This window comes from Watersipora subatra, chromosome 4 (genome assembly GCF_963576615.1).
Source record: "Watersipora subatra chromosome 4, tzWatSuba1.1, whole genome shotgun sequence".
Lineage (NCBI taxonomy): Eukaryota > Metazoa > Bryozoa > Gymnolaemata > Cheilostomatida > Watersiporidae > Watersipora > Watersipora subatra.
The window spans coordinates 35,170,204-35,195,829 of record NC_088711.1 but is presented as its reverse complement, the minus strand read 5'-3'; the positions used below and the strand labels follow the sequence as shown (position 1 = coordinate 35,195,829).

General features: G+C 35.6%; 1 protein-coding gene across 1 annotated transcript in view; it reads right to left on the bottom strand.

Annotated features, from left to right (window-relative positions):
- LOC137393238 (oncoprotein-induced transcript 3 protein-like) overlaps window positions 1-25,626 on the bottom strand; it is a 51,309-nt gene that overhangs the window by 23,500 nt on the left and 2,183 nt on the right. Inside the window, exons 4-9 of the mRNA XM_068079694.1 lie at window positions 15,811-15,936; window positions 15,518-15,631; window positions 14,147-14,269; window positions 4,323-4,501; window positions 1,854-2,050; window positions 1,198-1,377 (exon numbers count right to left, since the gene is read on the bottom strand). Coding sequence (XP_067935795.1) covers window positions 1,198-1,377; window positions 1,854-2,050; window positions 4,323-4,501; window positions 14,147-14,269; window positions 15,518-15,631; window positions 15,811-15,936 — 919 coding nt within the window. The remainder of the gene's footprint in view (window positions 1-1,197; window positions 1,378-1,853; window positions 2,051-4,322; window positions 4,502-14,146; window positions 14,270-15,517; window positions 15,632-15,810; window positions 15,937-25,626) is intronic.

The window sequence follows — 25,626 nt, the reverse complement described above, 5'->3', positions numbered from 1 at the left end:
CTTCATACTAATACTAGACAGACATCATACTAATACTAGACAGACATCATACTAATACTTTAATGAAAGAGAAGATCTATACAAAGAGCCAGATAAATAACTTCCTTTACATATTGGTAAAATATGTAAGATAGGTTTTGAGTAATATTGGTGAACAAAACAGTATAAGAACTATTTTATTAAAAACAGGAAATATGCTTGCAGCAAGATTGCGACATCGAAACTTTGTAATTGCCTTTTCTCACAGCTTTTAGTATTAAAAACCGTTTTTCAGACAGATTATCGGAACCAAAAGTAGCCTTGTAATGCGTAAAAAACAATTCGAACTTTCACAATCTTTTACCACAGCTGATTATGTAATAAATCTATCAGGCTATGAAGACTAAAAAGGACTTCATGAAAATAACTTCCTTCTGAGTCAGTATTTAACCTTTGGTGTGCTATATACCATAGATAAAAACTTACCTAAGTGGCACTGTTAGGCATTTTTTATTGTAGACGTATTCATTTCCAGGATATAAAGCAAAAAGAGAGGTGGCAAACAGTTATATACACTTAACAAAAACACAGTATTGGAGCAATAATCAGCAGACTTCCTGCTAGCCCATAATATATACTCTACCAAATACTAAATACATGTATATACTAAATAGACTAAATACTAGTAGATAGATTACACAAATAGACAGTATACTAAATACTAAACTATCTATAAAATAGTAGAAAATAAACTGATTTATTGACAGTAAGATAGCCAAAGTGCTCATGAATCCTCAGTTTACGCATACAGTCTGCGCAAAAGCAAGCAACTTTTCACCAAGATCAAGTATGTCTGCTTAGCTCATTGCATGCAGTGACTGTGGTAGTTTTTAAGAATATTATTAGACAAACAATAGATCTGTGATTTTGGCTGGGTATGTCTGAGTCCAGTAGCAAGGGAACCTTGACGACTGGAGGTTGCCCAATTTTAAAGAGCAATATAAGGTTGGATGTCACCACCTTTCCTGTCACCACCAGTGACTTATTTAGGAGTTGAACCTCAACCTGTTGTTGCAGGTCAGGTGCTATAGCCTACTTGGCCACGGTAGTATAAACATAGAGCAGACACCAGTATAGCAAAGAGCTGTATAGTATGACAACCGTAATACACATCATTGTTACTGTTTTTGTGAACCACAGAGTAGAACTGTCACTCACCCATTCAATATTAGACTCTGAGTGTTAACATTATCAGCGGATAAGGCAGCACAAGACTCTGGTTCTACATTTATTCCTGGAATACTTAGATAGAACTTAGCGTACACAATTCCTCCTTGCTTCACATCGTATGAGGGCAGCTCAGGACTGTCGTCACTGTCTCCGTTCAGCAGCTTCAAACTGTTGAAAGTAGCTATGATCAGGCAGTGCGCAGTCAAACATGAATAAGGCAATCACACAGGCAATCAAATCAACAGACACACTCACAAACAGTCGAGCCCTGACATGCTAAGTTCAGTAGTTCCGAGATCGTCTTCATACATTAAAATGGCCATGTATTAAAACAAAGATTCTCAAAAGATATATTGTATTCAATTATATCTACATGCATCGCTAAATACTTCAAGTAACTCTATGCTATATTATTCTGCATTATATAACACTATATAAAAATTAAACATAAAGCTAAATATAAATATAATAAATAGAAAAATAAATATAATGGTAGTCAATAAAAATAAGTTTTTACTGTAACTTTTCCTTTTCATTAATAACAGGAAAATAGGGGTATATCCATGATGACACAGGAGTTGGGGTTGGGTAGGTAAAGGTACCAATACAGCTTTGGAGCTAGTCTAGTTTCAGCTATTTACTACCTGAGGCCAAGTTGACTGCTCTCTGACACTCTCATAATGAGCTCGCTAGCTCCAGGGTTCAGGCCCTGGCTGATCGAATGGTTTGTTGATAGTCTGCATTGGAAAGGAATCTTAATAGAGTCAAAGAATCGTATTCCTCCAACAGAATTCTTGGAGTCAAGAACAGCATTGGAATAGATTATATCACTTCCTTCAACCTGCAAATGTTTCATAAAGAAGTAAAATAACTGCTCTTTTTGAATGTTCAGGTCAATCTTAAATTCTAGAAAATTCTCTCAAAGTGATGTAATCTATGCTACAATGTATTCTCAACTATATTCTAGATATCTAAATATATATTACATAATGTGCTGTATATTAACACGTTTTTTATACTTAGTATCTGTCTCAAATTTACGGCATCAGAAGTTGTCTATGTTACATGTCAGATAAACAGCTTTTTATACCTCTAAAACTCCTTAATTTAACAAAATAACTTATGCATAAGGGTACAACACCCACCTAGCAAATCATCTACTGTATTGATATATAAACACCTTCCTGGCTAGTCACTTGTTTCAGTAAATGAATATGTGTACATGTACAGTCTACGTATGTTCAGAAACCATTTTAAATTTATCATGTTTTCAACGAATATAAACTTTGTGTTTGTTACGAATTTTTGTCAAAATGTGCAGATACTGCCATGTTATGCTGTGGGAATTTCCGCTCACATTTATTTTGGCCATTGCCAGGCACTGCAACTATCTAAACAATTGCAGATACAGCAAAAAGGTGTTGTAATCTCTTACTAATACTTTATCTCTGTCATCAGTATCTGCTGATGTATGCAATAACATCAAATCTAGATGAGTCAATTTGCGAGGGCAACTATTATTAATACCACCAGGTTATACTCTTCTGCGTGACAACCACATACTCCATTTGCCTAACGTGTAGAGGTGACAAGCTCTCACATGCCAGGATGTGAGAATTTCTAGTATACAAACACGGGAACCACATCACATAAGGAGGGTTGTCTTTTTTGAAAACATCTCAACCAATGAGTTAACTACAGCCCTTATCAAGATCCCTTAAGAGCCTTTAAATACGGTAACCACGGTAACCAAAACGACCGTGGGCTGTAAAGTGCGGTCATATGGATCAGAAATGAACTAAAGAAAATTACTGCCAATCAAACTTTTTCCTGTCTAAGGCTTGTTCATTCCGTTTCTTGCCCTCTAAATCAGGATTCATTTAATGGTATGTAAAGAAATATAATACATATTTCCAATCACTAGTAGTATGTTTCCAATCAAACTCTAGCTGTGCCTGCGGCTGACTAAACCAAATTGAGCATGACAGAAGACTTTTAGTCGCAAGTCTTTGGGCTTCAGTTACTTCAGCTACCTGCCTATATCCTATCCTACATGTATATCTTATATCATATATTCTATATCCTATATTTTATATTCTATAGTCTATAGTCTATATTCCATGTTTTGTGTACTATATCCTGTGTTCCATATCCTGTGTCTTATATGTCCTTTGGCCCATATCCTGTGTCGTATGTCCTTTGGCCCATATCCTGTGTCTTATATCCTATCTTCTACAGTATGTCCTATCTCCTATGTCCTGCGTCCTATCTGCTATGTTCTCTCACCTCTGTCATATGTCCTATGTCTCGTGTCCTATGTCTCGTGTCCTATGCCCTATGTCACATGTCTTGTGTCCTATGTCTTATGTCCTGAGTCCTATGTCTCGTGTCCTATGCCCTATGTCCTATGTCTTATGCCCTGTGTCTCGTGTCCTGTGTCCTATGTCTTGTGTCCTATGCCCTATGTCATATGTCTTGTGTCCTATGTCCTATGCCCTATGTCTTATGTCCTATCTCCTGTGACCTATGCCCTATGTCATATGTCCTGTGTCTTATGTTCTATATCCTGTGTCCTATGTCATATGTCCTATGTCTCGTGTCCTGTGTTCTGCGTCCTATGTCTCGTGTCCTGTGTTCTGCATCCTATGTCATATGTCCTGTGTCTTATGTTCTATATCCTGTGTCATATGGCCTGTGTCCTATGTCTCGTGTCCTGTGTTCTGCGTCCTATGTCAAATGTCCTGTGTTTTGTGTCCTGTCCTGTGTTCTATGTCTCGTGTCCTATGCCCTATGTCATATGTCCTGTGTCTTGTGTCTTGTGTCCTATGTCCTATATCTCATGCCCTATGTCATATGTCTTGTGTCCTATATCCTGTGTCATATATCATGTGTCCTATGTCTTGTGTCCTCTGTTCTGCGTCCTATGTCATATGTCCTGTGTCTTGTGTCCTGTGTCCTGTGTCTTGTGTCCTGTGTCTTGTGTCCTGTGTTCTGCATTCTATGTCTTATGTCCTGTGTCTTGTGTCCTGTGTCCTATGTCCTGTGTTCTATGTCTCGTGTCCTATGTTCACAGCAGATCTTTTCGGGAAGAAAGCAGACTCGATGGTTGTTACCCTTCTATGTGTAGAGCAGGCGTTGTAATCTGTGTACAGCCAGATGTGAGTAGAGTTAGATTTTGAAGTGCAGCTGGTATTGGTTAGAGTGAGAGCATCTGGCAAGAAGAAGAAGGTTTTTTTTTCCATGATGATCGTCATACCAAAAGAGGAGGTGCAGTCAACTGTGAAGCCATCAGCTGAAAAAAGAGCGGAAGCCTAATAATGGAACAAAAATTCTTAATCAATAACTCTGCTATATACAAACTATTATATACATTTAGCATTTCCTACTAGCATCAGAAAATATCCTACCGAGTTTTATATGCTATTTGATAGAGGACTGAAAGTTTGCAAATGCTGCCACAAAACCATAATGATTTTTGACGATCATTTAACTGGTGGTGGGTAGTAGACGCGCAGAAATACCTCTGGTTGGCATATAAAAATCCTGCTTTCAAACATATTTTGAAAAAGATAGGTATTGTATAATAATACTACATACATGATACGTATTGTATAATAATAATGATATTGCATACATGATACGTATTGTATAATAATAATGATATTGCATACATGATACGTATTGTATAATAGTAATAATTTTGCATAGATGGTATATAATAATAATATTATTCCTAAGACAGCCATTTTAGAAACAGCTCACATATTGAGGAAGGTCCTCTCTTAGTGAAATTGAGGAAGATGTTGGATCCTATGGCCTTTTGTTGAGGCCTGGACTCAACATAGACCAAAACCAGTCACCTACCACCACACGGCTGTGAAGAAAAACTCTAACAATAATAATAATAATATTGCATGCATGATATGTATTGTATAATAATAATATTACATACATGGTATGTATCGCTTTATTACAGCTCATGGCTTGTGAATTTTAGTATTGCTAATAATCTAACTTCCTTAGAGTCACACACATGGTGCAAAACATAACAAATATGAACTGTAAAAATAGCATGTATGAAAGTTGGAGTTATCAGCCCATTACAGCTAAGTACTGAAATATAAAATCGTAGAATAATTTATTTAAGCAATTCTATCATGATAAGCTCAGTACAAAATGTGATTGCTGGCTCAACAAGAAGCATGCAAATAATTTCCAAATGTATGATTTACAAGCATTATTGAAAGTTGGTCGTTTTTAAAATATAAGATCACGCTGTCAATAATGTAATTAGAATTTAAACAGTTATGCAATAGCAAACAATTGTCGGGTCAAGGAGACGGTCTTAGGAGTTTAGCGTATTAGTTAATAACGGGTGACAAATGGTAAGCCTAGTGTTAACATTGTGGTAAGCCTAGTGTTAACATTGTGGTAAGCCTAGTGTTAACATTGTGGTAAGCCTAGTGTTAACATTGTGGTAAGCCTAGTGTTAACATTGTGGTAAGCCTAGTGTTAACATTGTGGTAAGCCTAGTGTTAACATTGTGGTAAGCCTAGTGTTAACATTGTGGTAAGCCTAGTGTTAACATTGATTAAATACTTTAGAGAATGTAGAAACCTGGAAGAACAGCAGGACTTCAGAACTCTGCAAAAAGGCATGAATTATCCTGGTAGTACATGTGATCCAACCACTTACCGTAAAACCTGTATTTGGGCGCCACCTTTGTTTGAAGGCTACCTCTATTTGAAAGCCCCTATCATAGAAGGGTTTAAAAATAGAACGCCATCCTTTATTTGAAGGCCACATATATTTGAGCGCCACTTTGACATTCAGCTAATTAGTAGTCAAAAATGCCTAAAACCTGGAAACCTAAATCCTATATTGATTGCGAAACCTCGGCGGTAATCTTGCGCAGCAAAACACTTACGACGCTAGGCTCGGCGGCTCCTGTTCACATAAAGCTGCATCACAAATAATCTACTACATGTATATAAATGGAAAAAAAAGTGTATATTTGTGTGTGTGGTGCGTGGTGTGTGGTGCGTGGTGCGTGGTGCGTGGTGCGTGGTGCGTGGTGTGTGTGTGTTAATCTACCTTATAGAGCGGTCTTTCCTTTTTTCGATTCGGTCGTACGAAGTGAACTGAATTAATATGAGTAAATAGTAAAATTAAATTAGTACTAAATACTAGTAGCAAATTAAATAAAACTTACTACTCATTAAATAAATTAATGAGTAGTAAATTACATGCAATTAATATTTACTGCCAGCATGTACTGGGAAGGTCACGTGAGGGTTTGTTTTATTGCAGCCACTGGAAAAAATGTGGTTCTCGCCTACTAAATTTCTACGTCAAAAGGTTAAGTACTTCTCATTCAATGTTGTATTGTCTTGGAATTGCCACACTTCCACTACATAACCCTTCACTTGCGTCCATGTACAAATTAAGCTATCGGCCTACTGCCAGCCATTTTACCGATACCGCTTCATGATATGTATACACTATTTTTTCAATTTCAAACCCATCTAGAACGTTTTGGTTATATATTTCATTTTGCCAACATGTTAACAAACACTGCTATGAAAAATGCTCATTGCATCTATACTTTGTGCATTGATTAAGCGATGTGAAGCTGCGAAGCTAAAACGATCCTCTACAATGTTCCTTATTCTTACAAAACCATTACTTTCACCACCATCAGTGCTGCTATTGCTATTTTAATTATCTGTGTAACCACAAAAATCTAAATCTGAATCGTCTATAATGTCATCAACATAAGTAATTATTTGTTTTTTCAACTCGGTAGTGTTTACAAAACTTAGAGAAAAAATGTTGTTTTTAAGTTGGAAATTCCCAAACAAAGATTTAAAATTAAATTTTAGGCTAACTTTATAGAGAAATCTTTGGACAACACTGTCACTACCATAAAAGTCTTAGAGATCATTGGTTATGTTATTAACGAATAATAAAATTAAGTTACAATGCGGTTGCTGGGCAAGTCGCAAAAATGTGTCTATGGCGGTCGACCATAGAAAACACATAAATGCGTCTATGACAGTGAAAGGGTTAAAAACGTTGGATTTGCCACTGTTTGTGATAGCAAACATGTTCATTTCCTTCCACAGCTGAGTTACTTTTACTTTTGTTTCCAACTATGGGTGCTACAGATTTACAGCTAATACATAACTTGCACGGTACTGCTACTGCGCTTTATCTACTAAATTCTACTTCAAAAAGGTAAGTACTTTTCATTTAATGTTGTATTGTCTATTAACTGCCACTACCTGAAAATGTTGCATTTGCCACTGTTCGTGGTAGTAAACATGTTCATTTCCTTCCGCAGCTAAGTTACTTTTATTTTTCTCCAGCTACGAGTACTACCGTTACTACAGAACTTGCACGGGTACTCCGAGTGTTGCGATAGGCCAAGGTGAGAAGAAAGAGAGCAGCTGATATTGACTTACTGTCACCCTGCTTTAGCCATGGCCAGCTGTACGTTGCCTGCTCAAAAGTAGGCATAAGCCAAAAACTGTTTGTTCATACATCCGACACAAAAACAAAAAAATGTTGTCTATCCGCAAGTGTTGCGTTGAATTAACATTGTGTTATTGTTATGTCATGTCTGCATTGAATTAACATTATGCTATTGTTATGTCATGCTATGTTCTTCATGTTCTGCTATACCTACATATTATCTGCATGCAGCATTTTCTAACATATTTTTTTAGTATATATATATTTTCATGAATTCATTTTCCTCATTGTATTTCGTAAAAAGGCTATCATGTTGTCTTTATGTTTTATTATTGTAAGGTGCTAATGCTGTATCTGACTCGACATTATACTTTCTGTGTTGTTATACATGTACATATAAATTTTATCAACACAGCCACATTACTGCAGCACTGTTTGTATATACCATGTAAATACACAGGCTATAGACAAAGAACTGGTGAGCCATGATGAGTGTTTTAAGCATGTAGAAGTCTCCATTCAATAAATGCTGGCGATAGCAAAATATCTAGTAGAGTTTCTTAAAAGATGCAAAACTTTTTAATACTGCCAGTTTGAAAAAACTTCAATTTGCCTAGCAATTTCAATTTCATTATCAGTTCTCTGTACAAAAAAGGACAACTCCAATTTGTGTGGTTTGAGACTGATGCATTGTAGATTAGCTGTAAAACACATAGCGATTGAGTGCTAAGCAATTGATAGCGAGGCGATAAATTGCGAGGTGATTGATTGCGAGGCGATTGGTGGTGAGGCGAGTGCGAAGCGATTGATTGCAAAGCGGTCGAGTGCGAGGCAATTGATTGTGAGGCGAGGCAATTGATTGCGAGGCGAGTGCAAGGCGATTGATTGCGTGGTGAGTGCAAGGGCGCGATCGTTGACTGCAAATATAGATGGGTATGAACGTATGCATGAATCTAGAATATTTACTAGATTTTACATTCATCTAACTGTAAAACAAATTGCAGATTTCCATTGTTCTCCCCAACATTATTGACATGTAGGATTGCATACGTGTATGCACACTTTGATCAGGGCAACAATTTCAGTAAACTGCATATTTGGAGTTGTTTTACAGTATGAAAGACAACTCTCAATAAACTTCTTGCTGTACGTGAATCTGTTTCTGTAGACGGGTAATGCAGCTAGTGGCATATAAAATGTTTGCTCATTATGCCATTTCGATAATACTGACTTTAACCTGTGCAGTGCATTTTGGGAAGGTTTTGCTTGCGGCTCTTCGCAAAATTTGAACAGCGCTAAACTCTTGCGTTGACCGCCAGCAATCACCGGCGGTACTCGGCGATACCCGGTGCGTATATTTCACCGCTGATAGCCTACAGTGCTGTCATTGATGCTCGCGATGTTTCTGGGAACCAGGCTTTACTAGGCATATTGTACTAAAAGACCAGTGCGATTTTGCAATATTACATGCATTGATCACGCATCAAGCACATGAATAAACTCACCAACTACATTTAGTCCTAGGCATTCAATTAAAATGCTCCTACCACATAGTTGTGTGTAAAACCTCCTCAGAGCACTACCAGTAAGTACTTATAAACTTTGGCAGACAAGTCAAGCACACATGAACCGTAGACGCTAATCATCAAGTTGTTCAAGTTATGTCGGCTGACCAATGCTCTAGAGTTTAGACGGCTCAGAGGGTAACAAGATGCATTGTTTTAGTTCAAACGGCCTGAATAAGACTTGATCGGAATGTCTCCACCAAGCGCGGACCAATGCTGGCATTACCAATAAAAATGACATTCAACTATTTGACAATGATGAGCAAGTTCCAGAGAATGACGAGGACTGTTTCAATATTGTTTGTATATTATTTAATTTCCAACAGTAAAGATTTTATTACTTACCGGTTATCATCATGTTATTTGTATTATATGTCTTGTATCATATTTCTTGCATTAAAATTTTATGTTGGTTGTATTTTTATCGTTCGTTATTCATTAAATTATATTTTGTTAGAGGATGTTATGATGGATGGTATGTTATAATTCGTTGTTCGTTAAAAGAAATTTAACTTTCCAGCTAGTTGAAAAATTGAACGCCACCATTTCATTGAGGAACACCTCTAATTAAACGCCATCATACAAGAACAGTTAAAAAAAACACCATGGCGTCCAAATAAAAAATTTACAGTATGTAGTAAATGCCCATCAATTTAACAGAAGATCTTTTTAAGAGTTTATCTTTTCGTTTAAAGATGATAGACACAAATTACTATTATGAACTTTTAGAGGTACATACCAGTGCATGTATGATGATAGACACAAATTACAATTATGAACTTCTAGAGGTACATACCAGTGCATGTATGATGATAGACACAAATTACAATTATGAATTGCTAGAGGTACATACCAGTGCATGTATGATGATAGACACAAATTACAATTATGAACTGCTAGAGGTACATACCAGTGCATGTATGATGATAGAAACGAACTACAATTATGAATTGCTAGAGGTACATACCAGTGCATGTATAATGATAGACACAAATTACAATTATGAACTTCTAGAGGTACATACCAGTGCATGTATGATGATAAAAACGAACTACAATTATGAATTGCTAGAGGTACATACCAGGGCATGTATGATGATAGAAACGAACTACAATTATGAATTGCTAGAGGTACATACCAGTGCATGTATGATGATAGAAACGAACTACAATTATGAACTTCTAGAGGTACATACCAGTGCGTGTATGATGATAGACACAAATCACAATTATGAACTTCTAGAGGTACATACCAGTGCATGTATGATGATAGAAACAAATTACAATTATGAATTGCTAGAGGTACATACCAGTGCGTGTATGATGATAGACACAAATTACTATTATGAACTTCTAGAGGTACATACCAGTGCATGTATGATGATAGACACAAATTACTATTATGAACTTCTAGAGGTACATACCAGTGCGTGTATGATGATAGACACAATTTACAATTATGAATTGCTAGAGGTACATACCAATGCATGTATGATGATAGACACAAATTACAATTATGAATTGCTAGAGGTACATACCAGTGCATGTATGATGATAGACACAAATTACAAGTATGAACTGCCAGAGGTACATACCAGTGCATGTATGATGATAGACACAAATTACAATTATGAATTGCTAGTGGTACATACCAGTGCATGTATGATGATAGACACAAATTACAATTATGAACTGCTAGAGGTACATACCAGTGCATGTATGATGATAGAAACGAACTACAATTATGAACTTCTAGAGGTACATACCAGTGCATGTATGATGATAGAAACGAACTACAATTATGAACTGCTAGAGGTACATACCAGTGCATGTATGATGATAGACACAAATTACAATTATGAATTGCTAGTGGTACATACCAGTGCATGTATGATGATAGACACAAATTACAATTATGAACTGCTAGAGGTACATACCAGTGCATGTATGATGATAGAAACGAACTACAATTATGAACTTCTAGAGGTACATACCAGTGCATGTATGATGATAGAAACGAACTACAATTATGAACTGCCAGAGGTACATACCAGTGCATGTATGATGATAGAAACGAACTACAATTATGAACTTCTAGAGGTACATACCAGTGCATGTATGATGATAGAAACGAACTACAATTATGAACTGCTAGAGGTACATACCAGTGCATGTATGATGATAGACACAAATTACAAGTATGAACTGCCAGAGGTACATACCAGTGCATGTATGATGATAGACACAAATTACAATTATGAATTGCTAGTGGTACATACCAGTGCATGTATGATGATAGACACAAATTACAATTATGAACTTCTAGAGGTACATACCAGTGCATGTATGATGATAGAAACGAACTACAATTATGAATTGCTAGAGGTACATACCAGTGCATGTATGATGATAGAAACGAACTACAATTATGAACTTCTAGAGGTACATACCAGTGCATGTATGATGATAGACACAAATTACAATTATGAACTGCTAGACGTACATACCAGTGCATGTATGATGATAGAAACGAATTACAATTATGAACTTCTAGAGGTACATACCAGTGCATGTATGATGATAGAAACGAACTACAATTATGAATTGCTAGAGGTACATACCAGTGCATGTATGATGATAGACACAAATTACAAGTATGAACTGCCAGAGGTACATACCAGTGCATGTATGATGATAGACACAAATTACAATTATGAATTGCTAGAGGTACATACCAGTGCATGTATGATGATAGACACAAATTACAAGTATGAACTGCTAGAGGTACATACCAGTGCATGTATGATAATAGACACAAATTACTATTATGAACTTCTAGAGGTACATACCAGTGCGTGTATGATGATAGACACAAATTACAATTATGAATTGCTAGAGGTACATACCAGTGCATGTATGATGATAGACACAAATTACAATTATGAACTTCTAGAGGTACATACCAGTGCGTGTATGATGATAGACACAAACTACAAGTATGAACTGCTAGAGGTACATACCAGTGCATGTATGATGATAGAAACGAACTACAATTATGAACTTCTAGAGGTACATACCAGTGCATGTATGATGATAGACACAAATTACAATTATGAACTTCTAGAGGTACATACCAGTGCGTGTATGATGATAGACACAAACTACAAGTATGAACTGCTAGAGGTACATACCAGTGCATGTATGATGATAGAAACGAACTACAATTATGAACTTCTAGAGGTACATACCAGTGCATGTATGATGATAGACACAAATTACAATTATGAACTGCTAGACGTACATACCAGTGCATGTATGATGATAGACACAAATTACAAGTATGAACTGCCAGAGGTACATACCAGTGCATGTATGATAATAGACACAAATTACAATTATGAACTTCTAGAGGTACATACCAGTGCATGTATGATGATAGACACAAATTACAATTATGAACTTCTAGAGGTACATACCAGTGCGTGTATGATGATAGACACAAACTACAAGTATGAATTGCTAGAGGTACATACCAGTGCATGTATGATGATAGACACAAATTACAAGTATGAACTGCCAGAGGTACATACCAGTGCATGTATGATGATAGACACAAATTACAATTATGAATTGCTAGAGGTACATACCAGTGCATGTATGATGATAGACACAAATTACAATTATGAACTTCTAGAGGTACATACCAGTGCGTGTATGATGATAGACACAAACTACAAGTATGAACTGCTAGAGGTACATACCAGTGCATGTATGATGATAGAAACGAACTACAATTATGAACTTCTAGAGGTACATACCAGTGCATGTATGATGATAGACACAAATTACAATTATGAACTTCTAGAGGTACATACCAGTGCGTGTATGATGATAGACACAAACTACAATTATGAATTGCTAGAGGTACATACCAGTGCATGTATGATGATAGAAACGAATTACAAGTATGAACTGCTAGAGGTACATACCAGTGCATGTATGATGATAGACACAAATTACAATTATGAACTTCTAGAGGTACATACCAGTGCATGTATGATGATAGACACAAATTACAAGTATGAACTGCTAGACGTACATACCAGTGCATGTATGATGATAGACACAAATTACAAGTATGAACTGCCAGAGGTACATACCAGTGCATGTATGATAATAGACACAAATTACAATTATGAACTTCTAGAGGTACATACCAGTGCATGTATGATGATAGACACAAATTACAAGTATGAACTGCCAGAGGTACATACCAGTGCATGTATGATAATAGACACAAATTACAATTATGAACTTCTAGAGGTACATACCAGTGCATGTATGATGATAGACACAAATTACAAGTATGAACTGCTAGACGTACATACCAGTGCATGTATGATGATAGACACAAATTACAAGTATGAACTGCCAGAGGTACATACCAGTGCATGTATGATAATAGACACAAATTACAATTATGAACTTCTAGAGGTACATACCAGTGCATGTATGATGATAGACACAAATTACAAGTATGAACTGCCAGAGGTACATACCAGTGCATGTATGATAATAGACACAAATTACAAGTATGAACTGCCAGAGGTACATACCAGTGCATGTATGATGATAGACACAAATTACTATTATGAACTGCCAGAGGTACATACCAGTGCATGTATGATGATAGACACAAATTACAATTATGAATTGCTAGAGGTACATACCAGTGCATGTATGATGATAGACACAAATTACAATTATGAACTGCTAGAGGTACATACCAGTGCATGTATGTACCTCTACCAGTGTATTGTATGAACTGCCAGAGGTACATACCAGTGCATGTATGATGATAGACACAAACTACAAGTATGAACTGCTAGAGGTACATACCAGTGCATGTATGATTATCTTTATCCAAATACAGATAGCGTGGACACTCGCAGTGGTAAGATCCATTCGTATTCACACATGTGTGAGAACAACCTCCATTCTCCACCTGACACTCATCAATGTCTAAACAATAGAATTACTCCAATGAAGTACATCAAAAACTAATGTTCACCATGGTTATGGTAGAAAAAAAAGCTTTTAATCAAATATAAACAAACAATTTTTTTCAGGCACGTTCCAAAGTATGACCAAAGCATAGAGTTAAGCATTAAATAGTAATATTTATAAACTGCACAAAAATAATTGTATTTATTACTATAACATGCTGCAAAAATTTATGATGCATTGATCAGACTCTTGGGAGTAGTTCAGTGCTTTTGCACACTTGTTTCATACAGTCTCTGCATGGCCTATAGCAGCCCCTGCACCCAATCCTTGTATATAAAATTAGGCCTTAAATTAAAAAAATTGGTAAAATCAAAACATATTGAATTGCCAGGAAACCTTCCAAATATTTTTATGTTTGACTATGGATTCTACCTAAGCCTGACCCGCCACCTCCGAACTGCACCAACTTCGACAGAAGTATGTAATGAGCAGCCAGTGTAGTCCGAACCAAACTAGAATTTAGCTGTTCCTTGTTCTATTGTCAAGTAGCTCTAGTGTCAAATAATTCTATTGTCAAGTAGCTCTATTTATATAGTATAAAGTAAAGATTACATTCACTAATGATATCCAATTGTATGATGTTCAATCGTACGCGAACTGGTGTCAGACCTTGAGTTACTTCATTCATTTCATCTAATTGAAGCTTTTGCCATCAGAAGTTTTACATCAGAGCTATACAGACGTCTGTTGCAGTACATTTAACCCACAACATCAGAGACAAAACACCACTATATAGCCTACTGTTTAATCATACAATCTATGTACTTGCAATTCTATTTATTCTACCAGCAACACTTTACACGTTATTTAAAGCATCTTACAGTCTACATACAATATTAATATAGCCAACCTCAACAGGAAATATCCTTTTTAAAACACGGTATGTGTTACTTGAACAATTACATGTGATACCAACTGCTATACATTTTACCTTTGTGGCACGATATATCATCGCAATATATTATACCTGTATGACTATACAGATTACCTCTATCAATATGCACTTTATCTGTAACACAGTTGGTTCCACCACACATCATACATGAATGTATGTTTTTCAGTGTGTTTGTATGGCATATGTATGGTGAGGGAAAGGCATCGAGCATTCAAATCTCAAAATCATATCTTTGGTAATTTTTTGAAATATGGGCTAGGATGCAGTAACGAGCTAGATTGTTCTGTAACAAGAAAGAAAAAGCCTACCAGAACATGTTATTCCATCAGGTTCCAATTTGTATCCAGGGTAGCAGCTGCAATTGTAACCCTGGCGCAGGACGTTACAGCTTTGGGAACAAGGTGCTTTATCACAGGGTGTCTCTAGGTACATAAAAGACAATAATGACATCATATCTGCCAGAGTTACTCTTAAAAAATATATAAGAAAACAACTTGGAAGAACAATAAAGATGAAGCAAGAAACTATATTTTGTGAACTCTAAAGAGTTAGAAACAAATAGCTGCACAATCTGAGAACCAAATAGCCTTGGGTATCTTACCTCCGCAGTGCATGGAGACGTGCTCCTTTGAACCGCAGTTGTTAAATAGCCATGGGCTATGGCTACACTGATTAAGATTAGACTCAGTTCCTTTGCATCTGATGTCATCCAGAACATATGTGCTACCTAAAAAGGAAAACCATCATCAATGTAAACATGCACTAGCTTCAAGGTAATTGATAAGTTGTTTCTACTGATCCCGATGCATTCGTCTAAAACAGTGATGTTCAACCAATGCGCTGTGACAAACTAGTGTGCCATGAAAGATCGTCATGTGTACTGTGGGAATTAACAATAGACGACTTTTTTTGAACTTGGTGTATGTTATCATTTGCCTTTCTCTGTCATAAAGCAAAGAGACCAAGCATTTGCACTAATACTCAAAGTCACAACAAGCTGGCCAATTAGAGCTGTCGGTTATGAGTCATGAGTTCAAGCCCTATATATATATATATATATATATATATATATATATATATATATATATATATATATATATATATATATATATAGGGCTTGAAGTAATATATATAGTAATATATATAAGTAATATTCCTATATATATGTATATATATATATACATATATTATATATATTATATATATGGAGCCCTATAGCAGGTTTGAAATAAAATGAAGGATTGAGATAGTTATTTTTAGGCTTTGAAAGATGGCCAAGAGTTTTGTGTTTCTTTTTATCCTTTCTGCAAGGGTATCCGTGTTGTGTTCATTAAAACAGACATAGGTTTCACACAAAATGAGTGTACGAATACATTAAACAAATTATTATCGTAAAACCTCTTAGTGAATGCCATGGTGCTCTATTTTGCAACCCTCTCTCTATAGTGGGGGTAAAATAAGGGTGGCGTTCAAATAGAGGAGGCGTTCAGTTAGAGGCTTTATGGTAACACTATGCACTAGTGTATTAGTGTCATTTTGTTTGCTAGGAGTGCCCCACGATTTTGTTAATATAAAAAGTGAGTCTTGACTCACAACAGGTTAAAATCTCTGGTCTAGAATGCTATAGATAAACTCAGTGGCACTACCTGATATGGCCTTGGTATAGCTAGCATGCTAATAGTTTTTACTTTGCAATCCTCAGGCTTTTATCAATCCTTCTCTAAGCAGCACGCTGACAAACTACTGTTTAAGGTTAGTGTCAGCAAGCCCTTTAGGCTTATTTATTATCCAAACAAATCATTGTCATGCCATCTGCGAGACATGTCACCTGCAAGACATGTCAACTGCGCGACATGTCACCTGCGAGACATGTCACCTGCGAGACATGTCACCTGCGAGACATGTCACCTGTGAGACAAGTAGACCTAATTCATACCGGTTGAAAGGCAAAAACAAAAAAGCTGCCACATGAACTACCTTTACTTAAAGGTTGACTTGCAACAAAATTCACATTACAGTTATTTGGTATCAAAAGATTTACCATGTCTTACTCTGTTGTGTTGTAGGTGCAAAATATGTGGAAAGGTGATTACAAACTCTTAAAAGCTCAAAAACAAAAAGCCGACGTAGATTGGAATCTCTTTATTTTTCTGACGTATTCATTACAGTTTAGTTATCGTCTTGTCAGGTATGTTCTCACGTGAATTGAAAAGCCAATACAAAGCTCAATATAAACTTATCGTAGCACTAGTTTATGACAAACACTTCGGATTTTACCAAAGAACCCGTATCAAATATACATTGTAGATGCTCGCTACTTTACAGTTTTGTTTCGGCATTATTCAATCATCTAGTCGTAAAATGATCATGTGACCTGCAAATAATTTTTGCAGCACTTTTCGATTATCACAGGTGACCAACAGGCTCGTCATGATTACCAGACAATGATATGTACTCCTTTGAGCTAAGGTTAAAAAGTTTAACGATTTTTTACAGTAAGTTATAAGAAATCAGTGCTAAAAGTGACAGCATTACAATGATGATAAAACAGACGCGTAAAACAATAGACATAGTTTTATTGAATGCGTGAAGTATATTTGTGAAAATATTTTGACGAATGAGGTTGCATGAAAGTGTAAACAGAAACCATCCTGTAACAACTACGTCCCATTTGAGCCGTTTTGGAAAGAGAATCCAAACTACGGCGGTCTCGTGTGGCTGCGATTAACTGTTCGTTTTTGAGCTTTTAAGAGCTTGTAATCACATTCCCATATATTTTGCACCTACAACACAACAGAGTAAGACATGGTGAATCTTTTGATACCAAATAACTGTAATGTGAATTTTGTTGCAAGTCAACCTTTAACTTAAATGGTATAGAGTGCTTTGTTGCTTACACGTGCTGCATCAGACACCTACCAATAAGAAAAACTGAAAAGTTTTGTTGCAAGTCAACTTTTAAACTTTTTAAGGTAAAACCTAAACTTATCGCATGACTAGAATGGAAAATGAGCACAGTATCTATGTTAAGCTGTTAACATGAGCACAGTATCTATGTTAAGCTGTTAACATGAGCACAGTATCTATGTTAAGCTGTTAACATGAGCACAGTATCTATGTTAAGTTGTTAACATCAGCAAAGTATCTATGTTAAGATGTTAACAATTTTGTTATAACCCCCACAGACAGCTAAAGGCACATTGCTTATACATACATGTAAATGTGATAACCAAATTGACCGAAAGGAAACTATGACATATTTTGTGGTATCACAACTATCAGATAGGCTTGGGGCCAATACTATTATCCATTAGCATTGGACGCTCAATAACTAATATGCTATCGAATACGTATTGGAAATTTTATTGAAATTTTATGTTGCCAGTATTGAGTATTGATATTACATATTATAATATAGAATGACTCAGTATGGGAAATAGGTTTAGAATAACCTGAATGATAGCTACTGCTCTTTCCATTCATAAGCCTTCATAATTAATGAATGAGAAATAATTTCTGCACATTTGATTCATTGAAATGAGTGGTTCTCATTAGACAGATTAAAATTCCATAGTAATTCTTTCCATTTGAAGTCAGCTTCATTTGAGTTTCATTTAAGAGGATTCGCAGACTCACTAATAAAACGTGACTTTTAAATCAATTTTAAATTATCAGAAATAACTAAAAAATTCCCCTGTCATACAGCCCACGACCAAAGTGATATTGAAAAAAAGAAAGGATACTGCTGGTTGAGAAATGCAATATTAGCAGTCAAATGGCACTGCAGTGCAATAGGATAACTGCAATGGTAGCTGCAATGGTAGCTGTAATGTACTGGGTGTTATTATGTATAACAAACAGCAATTATGAAAGGAAAATATTATATGTTTATATCACTCTCCTGCAATAGGAGAAATGCAATATTAGAAGAAAAATGGCAAGCTGCTGTGTAATATACACAGTTTAAGAGTTGGTTGTGTTGAATGCAGAATGGTTTTGACAGCGATCTGTAACCAAAGTGAAGAAATGGGTCATGATCCCAGAAACCATAGTTAAGTCGGGTGTGTGAGATTTAAAGTTATCTACAATAGCTGAAGGAGAAAATTCTTAGATATTTTGCAAAAAAAGTTTGATTCCAGCTTAATTACAGCAGATTTTATGGTCAACAAACTGAATGCATGTTTACCATTAGTGCGAAAACATAGTTTTGAGAAAACTGGTGTTAAAGTTTGAGAAACGAAAACCAATACACAATTTTGTTTACATTTCAAAATGTCATAGCAACCAATATCAAGAAGTTGTGATATTTATCTAGATTTTTGTACTTATATGCAAAAGGTTATGCTGAATTTAAAAACCTGAACAGATTTTAGTTGGTTGTCACAGAAATAGCTGTATATCTATAAGAAAGTGTAAGCCTATAACTGAATTTTGCAGATATTAAAAACAGCTTGGCAGTACCGCAATATTGGGCACAGCCGCAGTGTCATCAACAAAATCTTTAGAAAAATAATAACAGTAACATATTGCACACCATCGGTCACTATATACTTTGATCTTGTAAATTTGAATGATTATTCTTATAATTAAATCTTATAATAATCTTATAAAATCGAATAATTATTCTTATAATTAGATATTGTAATAATCTTATAAGAATCGTTAAGAAAATGTCATCGTCATTTCCTTGACTTTCACTACTTTGGACATCAGTTGGAATACCAAAGTACTCATTATAAGTGTCCAAAATGTCAGTTACTTCGAAACCGGCAAAAAAGAAGCGATTACTTTTCAGTACTTCTACGTTAATTACAATGCCATAGACTGGGGAAATCTGCACGTTTTTCTTATGAAATGTGCACGAATTTATGGTGCTACTCTCTGTCGCAAAGCCTTATCGGCGTTTTGTTGGCCGGTCTTAATTTTGATTAAAGAAGGCTTGTCAGGTTTTAATGGCGATTTTAGGCCAAATTAATCAGTCTAGTTATGTATTATCCAACCAAATGAGTAAGTTTTAGGATATTGTCTACACTTTTCAAAGACTTGGTAACATATTTAAATAGGTTTATGTGTGTTTTGTATCCTTATTATACTTAAACGACTCCATAGAGAAATGGTTAGATTTGTTGATGAGATTAGGGCTCAAGGGTTTGGAACGGCCGTTGATGAATAATTTTCGTGAGTTGTGTGCACATATGCCTTTATCATAAAGCTCCCAAACACTCACTTCGCTCGTGTTTGGTCGTGGGATAAAGTACAGTATGAATGGCCTAGCCTTTAATTTTTGTGTTACAATAGCAGTTGTTTTAAATGTGCCAACTTTTACCCAATCACAAACTTCTGTACATACAATTAGTGAGAAGACTATAGATGTTGGCCATTAACACATAACATTCAGATTATTGGACTGATGCTCTAATCAACTGAAATAATCAGCCACATTACAACCCTTCAGAATAATTGTGCCATTGTTTATTCACCGTGCTTTATAACAGAAATTCTAACAAACGAACAGACAGACAGAGAGGCAACGACCAATAATAATATAGATATTCGATACTGACTGGCTCAATAATAGACATTGGAATTGGGAATTAACAGATAAGTATTTGATAAAAGAAAGCACGCTACTCTATATCTATTTACTAATTTTAGCTCAACCATATTTTATACTGATATCAAATCCTGTTGTTGTCATTATTACACATGAAGCTGATGTTCAATTTTAGAAACTGCTTCATTAAACACCAAGTGTAATTATTATACATATATTAAATTAATTAGATTGGAATTAATTTGATATATAGATTTGGATTGAACACCAAGTGTTATTTTTATAAATATATATATATTTATAATTATATTTATATATTATATATATTATAATATATATATATATATATATAATTGTTTCCTCACCCCGGTTAACCCATATAGGTGATAATTTCTGCTCTAACTCGGGTCTCCTACCAGAGACCTGGGAGTTTGTGCCCTCGCCTTGAGATCTTAGCTGTTCCAAATAGCGCACTTTTCTGCAACTCACCTGAGTTGATTGCTGTTGGTATTTGGGCAAGCCACATATTATGCGCCGGTGTTATTGCGCCCAGTGCACCAATGACTACTGGAATTGCAGTTGTTCTTACATCCCAGCATTTTTCAATCTCTTCTCCAAGAAGAAGATATTTCTCTACCTTTTTTTTCTTTGCTGGCTATATTGTAGTCATTGAGTACTGGTACATCTATTATAGTAGCCCTCTTGTTCTCCTTGTCCACCACCACTATATCTGGTTGGTTTGCTAGGATATGCTTGTCAGTCTGGATGTAAAAGTCCCAGAGGATCTTAGCGCGGTCATTTTTATTGACCTTACCTGGGGCTTCCCACCAGTGTTGTGGTTTATTAAGGCCATACTCATCACATAGACTTCTATACACAACACCTGCGACATGATTATGCCGCTCAGTGTATGCGTACCCTGCTAGCTGCTTTTATCTACTGATGATGTGTTGGATGGTCTCAGGTGCATCTTTGCACAGTCTGCATCTAGGATCGTCTCTAGTGTGATAGATTTTTGTTTGGAGTTGCCTTGTTGGGAGCACTTGCTCCTGGGCTGCCATGAGTAGCACTCTGTGTTGGCTGTCAGGTTTCCTTTGTTCAGCCACATATATGTCTGGTAAAGATCGCCAACCTTACATATTTGTCCGTGGTAAGCACCATGAGAAGGTTTCATGTGCCGGTCAATTTCCTCAACATCATGTCGAAGCTCGATTTTCAGAGCAGCCGATTGAAATTCAGCTAGCAACTTATCTGAAGTGGCCATGGAGGCTGCATAGGCTTTGATGCTTTGTTCTTCCTCTTTCACTGTTTGCTGTACACTTTTGAGTCCCCTACCGCCATCTTTCCTATCAAGATACAATCTAGTAGTGTCATATTTTGGGTAAGTGCTCCATGCATGGTCAGCAGTTTACGAGTTGCTATATCTGTTTCCTTGATGGCTTCCTCAGTCCACTTTATTATGCATGCTGGACATCTTATTACTGGCAGTGCGTAAGTGTTTATTGCCATGACTTGATTCCTGGCATTGAGCTGGCTCCGCAGGACCTGCTGAAGGCGTTTCTTGTATTCGGTAATGGCTTTGTGACATACCTCGGCTTCGGGGTTGCTGTTGCTTTGCATGATCCCCCAAGTGCTTGTACCCTTCTTCTATATCTTTAATAGTACCATTTGGCATTCTTAGGCCATCTGTGAGCATAGAATGGTCTTTCTTAAGAGTTAGCCATCCACATTTCTTGATACCGAAGGTCATTCTTGCTGTATACCTGAGTGAGGTGTATAAGCGAATCAATGTCCCTTTCTTTGTAAGCGTACAGCTTGATGTCATCCATGTAGAAGAAGTGGTTTATCTTGGTGCCACTCTTAAACTGGTACCCATATTGAGTCTTTTCCAGCATATTGCTTAGAGGGTTTAGGCATATGCAGAAGAGCAGCGGTGATAAGGAGTCACCTTGATAGATGCCTCGCTTAATTTTTACACTTGCTAGCTTTTTGCCATTACCCTCCAGTTTCGTCTTCCATTTGGTCATTGAAATCTTGATGAACGCCAAAAGAGCAGGGTGAACATTGTACATACTGAGGCACTCAAGTATCCAATTATGGGGATTTGGGTCATAGACCTTTTTGTAGTCAATCCAAGCCATGGCAAGATTGATATGCCTTCTCCTGCTGTCCTTCTATATATTTATATATAGAATATATATATACATACAGTATATATATAGAATATATATACATATATATATATACATATATATATATTTACATATATATACATATATATGTACATATATATATGTATATACTGTATATGTATATATATATGTATATATACATATATATATGTATATATATTCTATATATACTGTATATATATAATATATGTAGAATATACATATATGTATATATATGCGCTTTTACTTATATATATATCATATATATATGTATATATGTATTTATATATGTCTAAACTGAGATAGGCTGTGACCTGTGAGCAGATGTTCAGTTATCTGTACTCCATGTAATATGACAGGCTCAAGAACTAGTCCAAAAACAGGTCAAGTCTTTGACTTATCCTTTAAATTTTGGCCTCATATGATACCACAATACTCCGATACGAGTATGGTAAGTGAATATTGATTCTGAGATCGCTGCTTGGATTATTGGATATTGGTTTGAGTATTGGATATTGTCAGATGGAGTATTAGATATTGGAGCTAAGTATTGGAACACAAAATAAAAGTACGCACTGGTATCGGGATGGCTTTTAAAGATTGGTCCCAAACCTGCTCTAAGATGAGCAATGATGAAATGAGCAACCTGATTTTCATAATTACAAATATTTATAATATAAAATGTAGCAAGAAGGTAAAAACAATATAGTGTTGATCATAGTTATGAGACCACGTAGCAATTTTTAGTTCTTTTGTCATGGATGACATAAGATCATTTTTATTATTATCTCAGACCGTACATATTCTACATATTTAAGAAGCAAGTTTTGTAGGCATTCTGTCAGCCACAAAAATTATCTCAAGAAATATTATTTATTTATCGACACCCATTTTAGCCTATCAGGTTAGTCTAGTCCCATGGTACACTATGTAATCCCATTGTACCTTTTTGGTACAAGAATTTTTCAGAAGCTTTCGTCTTTGTACACAATCTGCCAGTTATTTTTCATATGTTAAGAAATTCATGGTTGCGTTATGTTGTGTGTTCAACAGCACACAGAGTCATGACCAAGTGGTATAAAGTGCTGATGAGAGTCTGAGTGGTTATTTGCAATTTGACTTAAATATCAAAATACCTGTACATCTGTCTGGGGAGCACCAAACAACCACCATTCATTTGCAACAGCAAGAAACGTTCTATAGAGCTAATTGCGAAAGAGGTTGGTTACAGCAAGCATGAAGTTATTAACTCTCATATACCATTACAAGCAGACTGAATTTTTTGTCATAACGCGCAGATAGCGGAACTTCCACTCACATCCACTTTAACTAATGCCAAGCACTGCTACTATTTATAAAACTGCATATAGAGCTGAGAAATTTGTATTGTTTCTAAGCTCTCTAGAGCTATCTGTGATGTTTCCACATCAACTACTACTGCAAGTAGAAGTTTGCACAAAGGTAAACTACATGCACTGGATGTCCTACAATACAACATATCTTCACACCAAAAATTCCCCTAATTCCTACATACAAAACTTGTCAGATCAAGAGATTACAATTACCAATTTGCTTTATCGAGTTCATAAATAAGCTGGTAGGGTCTGTAGTTCAAGTAGCAGAACTTCACTTTGATGCATTTCGCTTTTACATAAATGTCTTGTCATAAAGTTGGTAGTTATAAAAATCTGTTTATTTTCACCTCATAAAAAGAATCATCTAGAATAATGCAAAAAGAAGTATTTTTCATTAATATATTATTAATAGTTTAGAAGGTTGATTGAAAAATTTGTATAGTCTTCGGATATTCACATAAAGTTTGCTGATTCAATAAAATGTTTACTCAAATTCTTAGAAATAAATTTTATTCGTTAAGTTTATAAAAGTAAACACTTTGATGAAAAAAGGTTTTAAAAATGCAAAAGGAAAATTTGTTTTGCTTGATTCACTATTGCATATTCGCTGTTGATATTTTATACTTATTCACAGTATATATTGTATACTTACTCACTGTATATATTGTATACTTATTCACGGTATATATTGTATACTTACCCACTGTATATATTGTATACTTACTCACTGTATGTATTGTATACTTATTCACAGTATATATTGTATACTTACTCACTGTATATATTGTATACTTACTCACAGTATATATTGTATACTCACTGTATATATTGTATACTTACTCACTGTATATATTGTATACTTACTCGCTGTATATATTGTATACTTACTCACTGTATATATTGTATACTTACTCGCTGTATATATTGTATACTTAATCACAGTATATATTGTATACTCACTGTATATATTGTATACTTACTCACTGTTGATATTGTATACTTACTCACTGTATATATTGTATACTTACTCGCTGTATATATTGTATACTTACTCACTGTATATATTGTATACTTACTCACTGTATATATTGTATACTTACTCAGTGTATATATTGTATACTTACTCACTGCCCGCCAAAGATGCAATGTTTGTCTGTATTTGCTCAAAATTCACTTTTTGTGTAAATAATTTTACTCCTGTATGCACATGATTCAAGTGGCCTCTACAAGCTTCTCCAGAACCTACCTGCTCTTTAACGTCAAAATATCTCATAGCAACATCATTGAAAATGATTGAGCAAAAAGCATAGCATAAGAAGTGATGCGTGGTAGATATA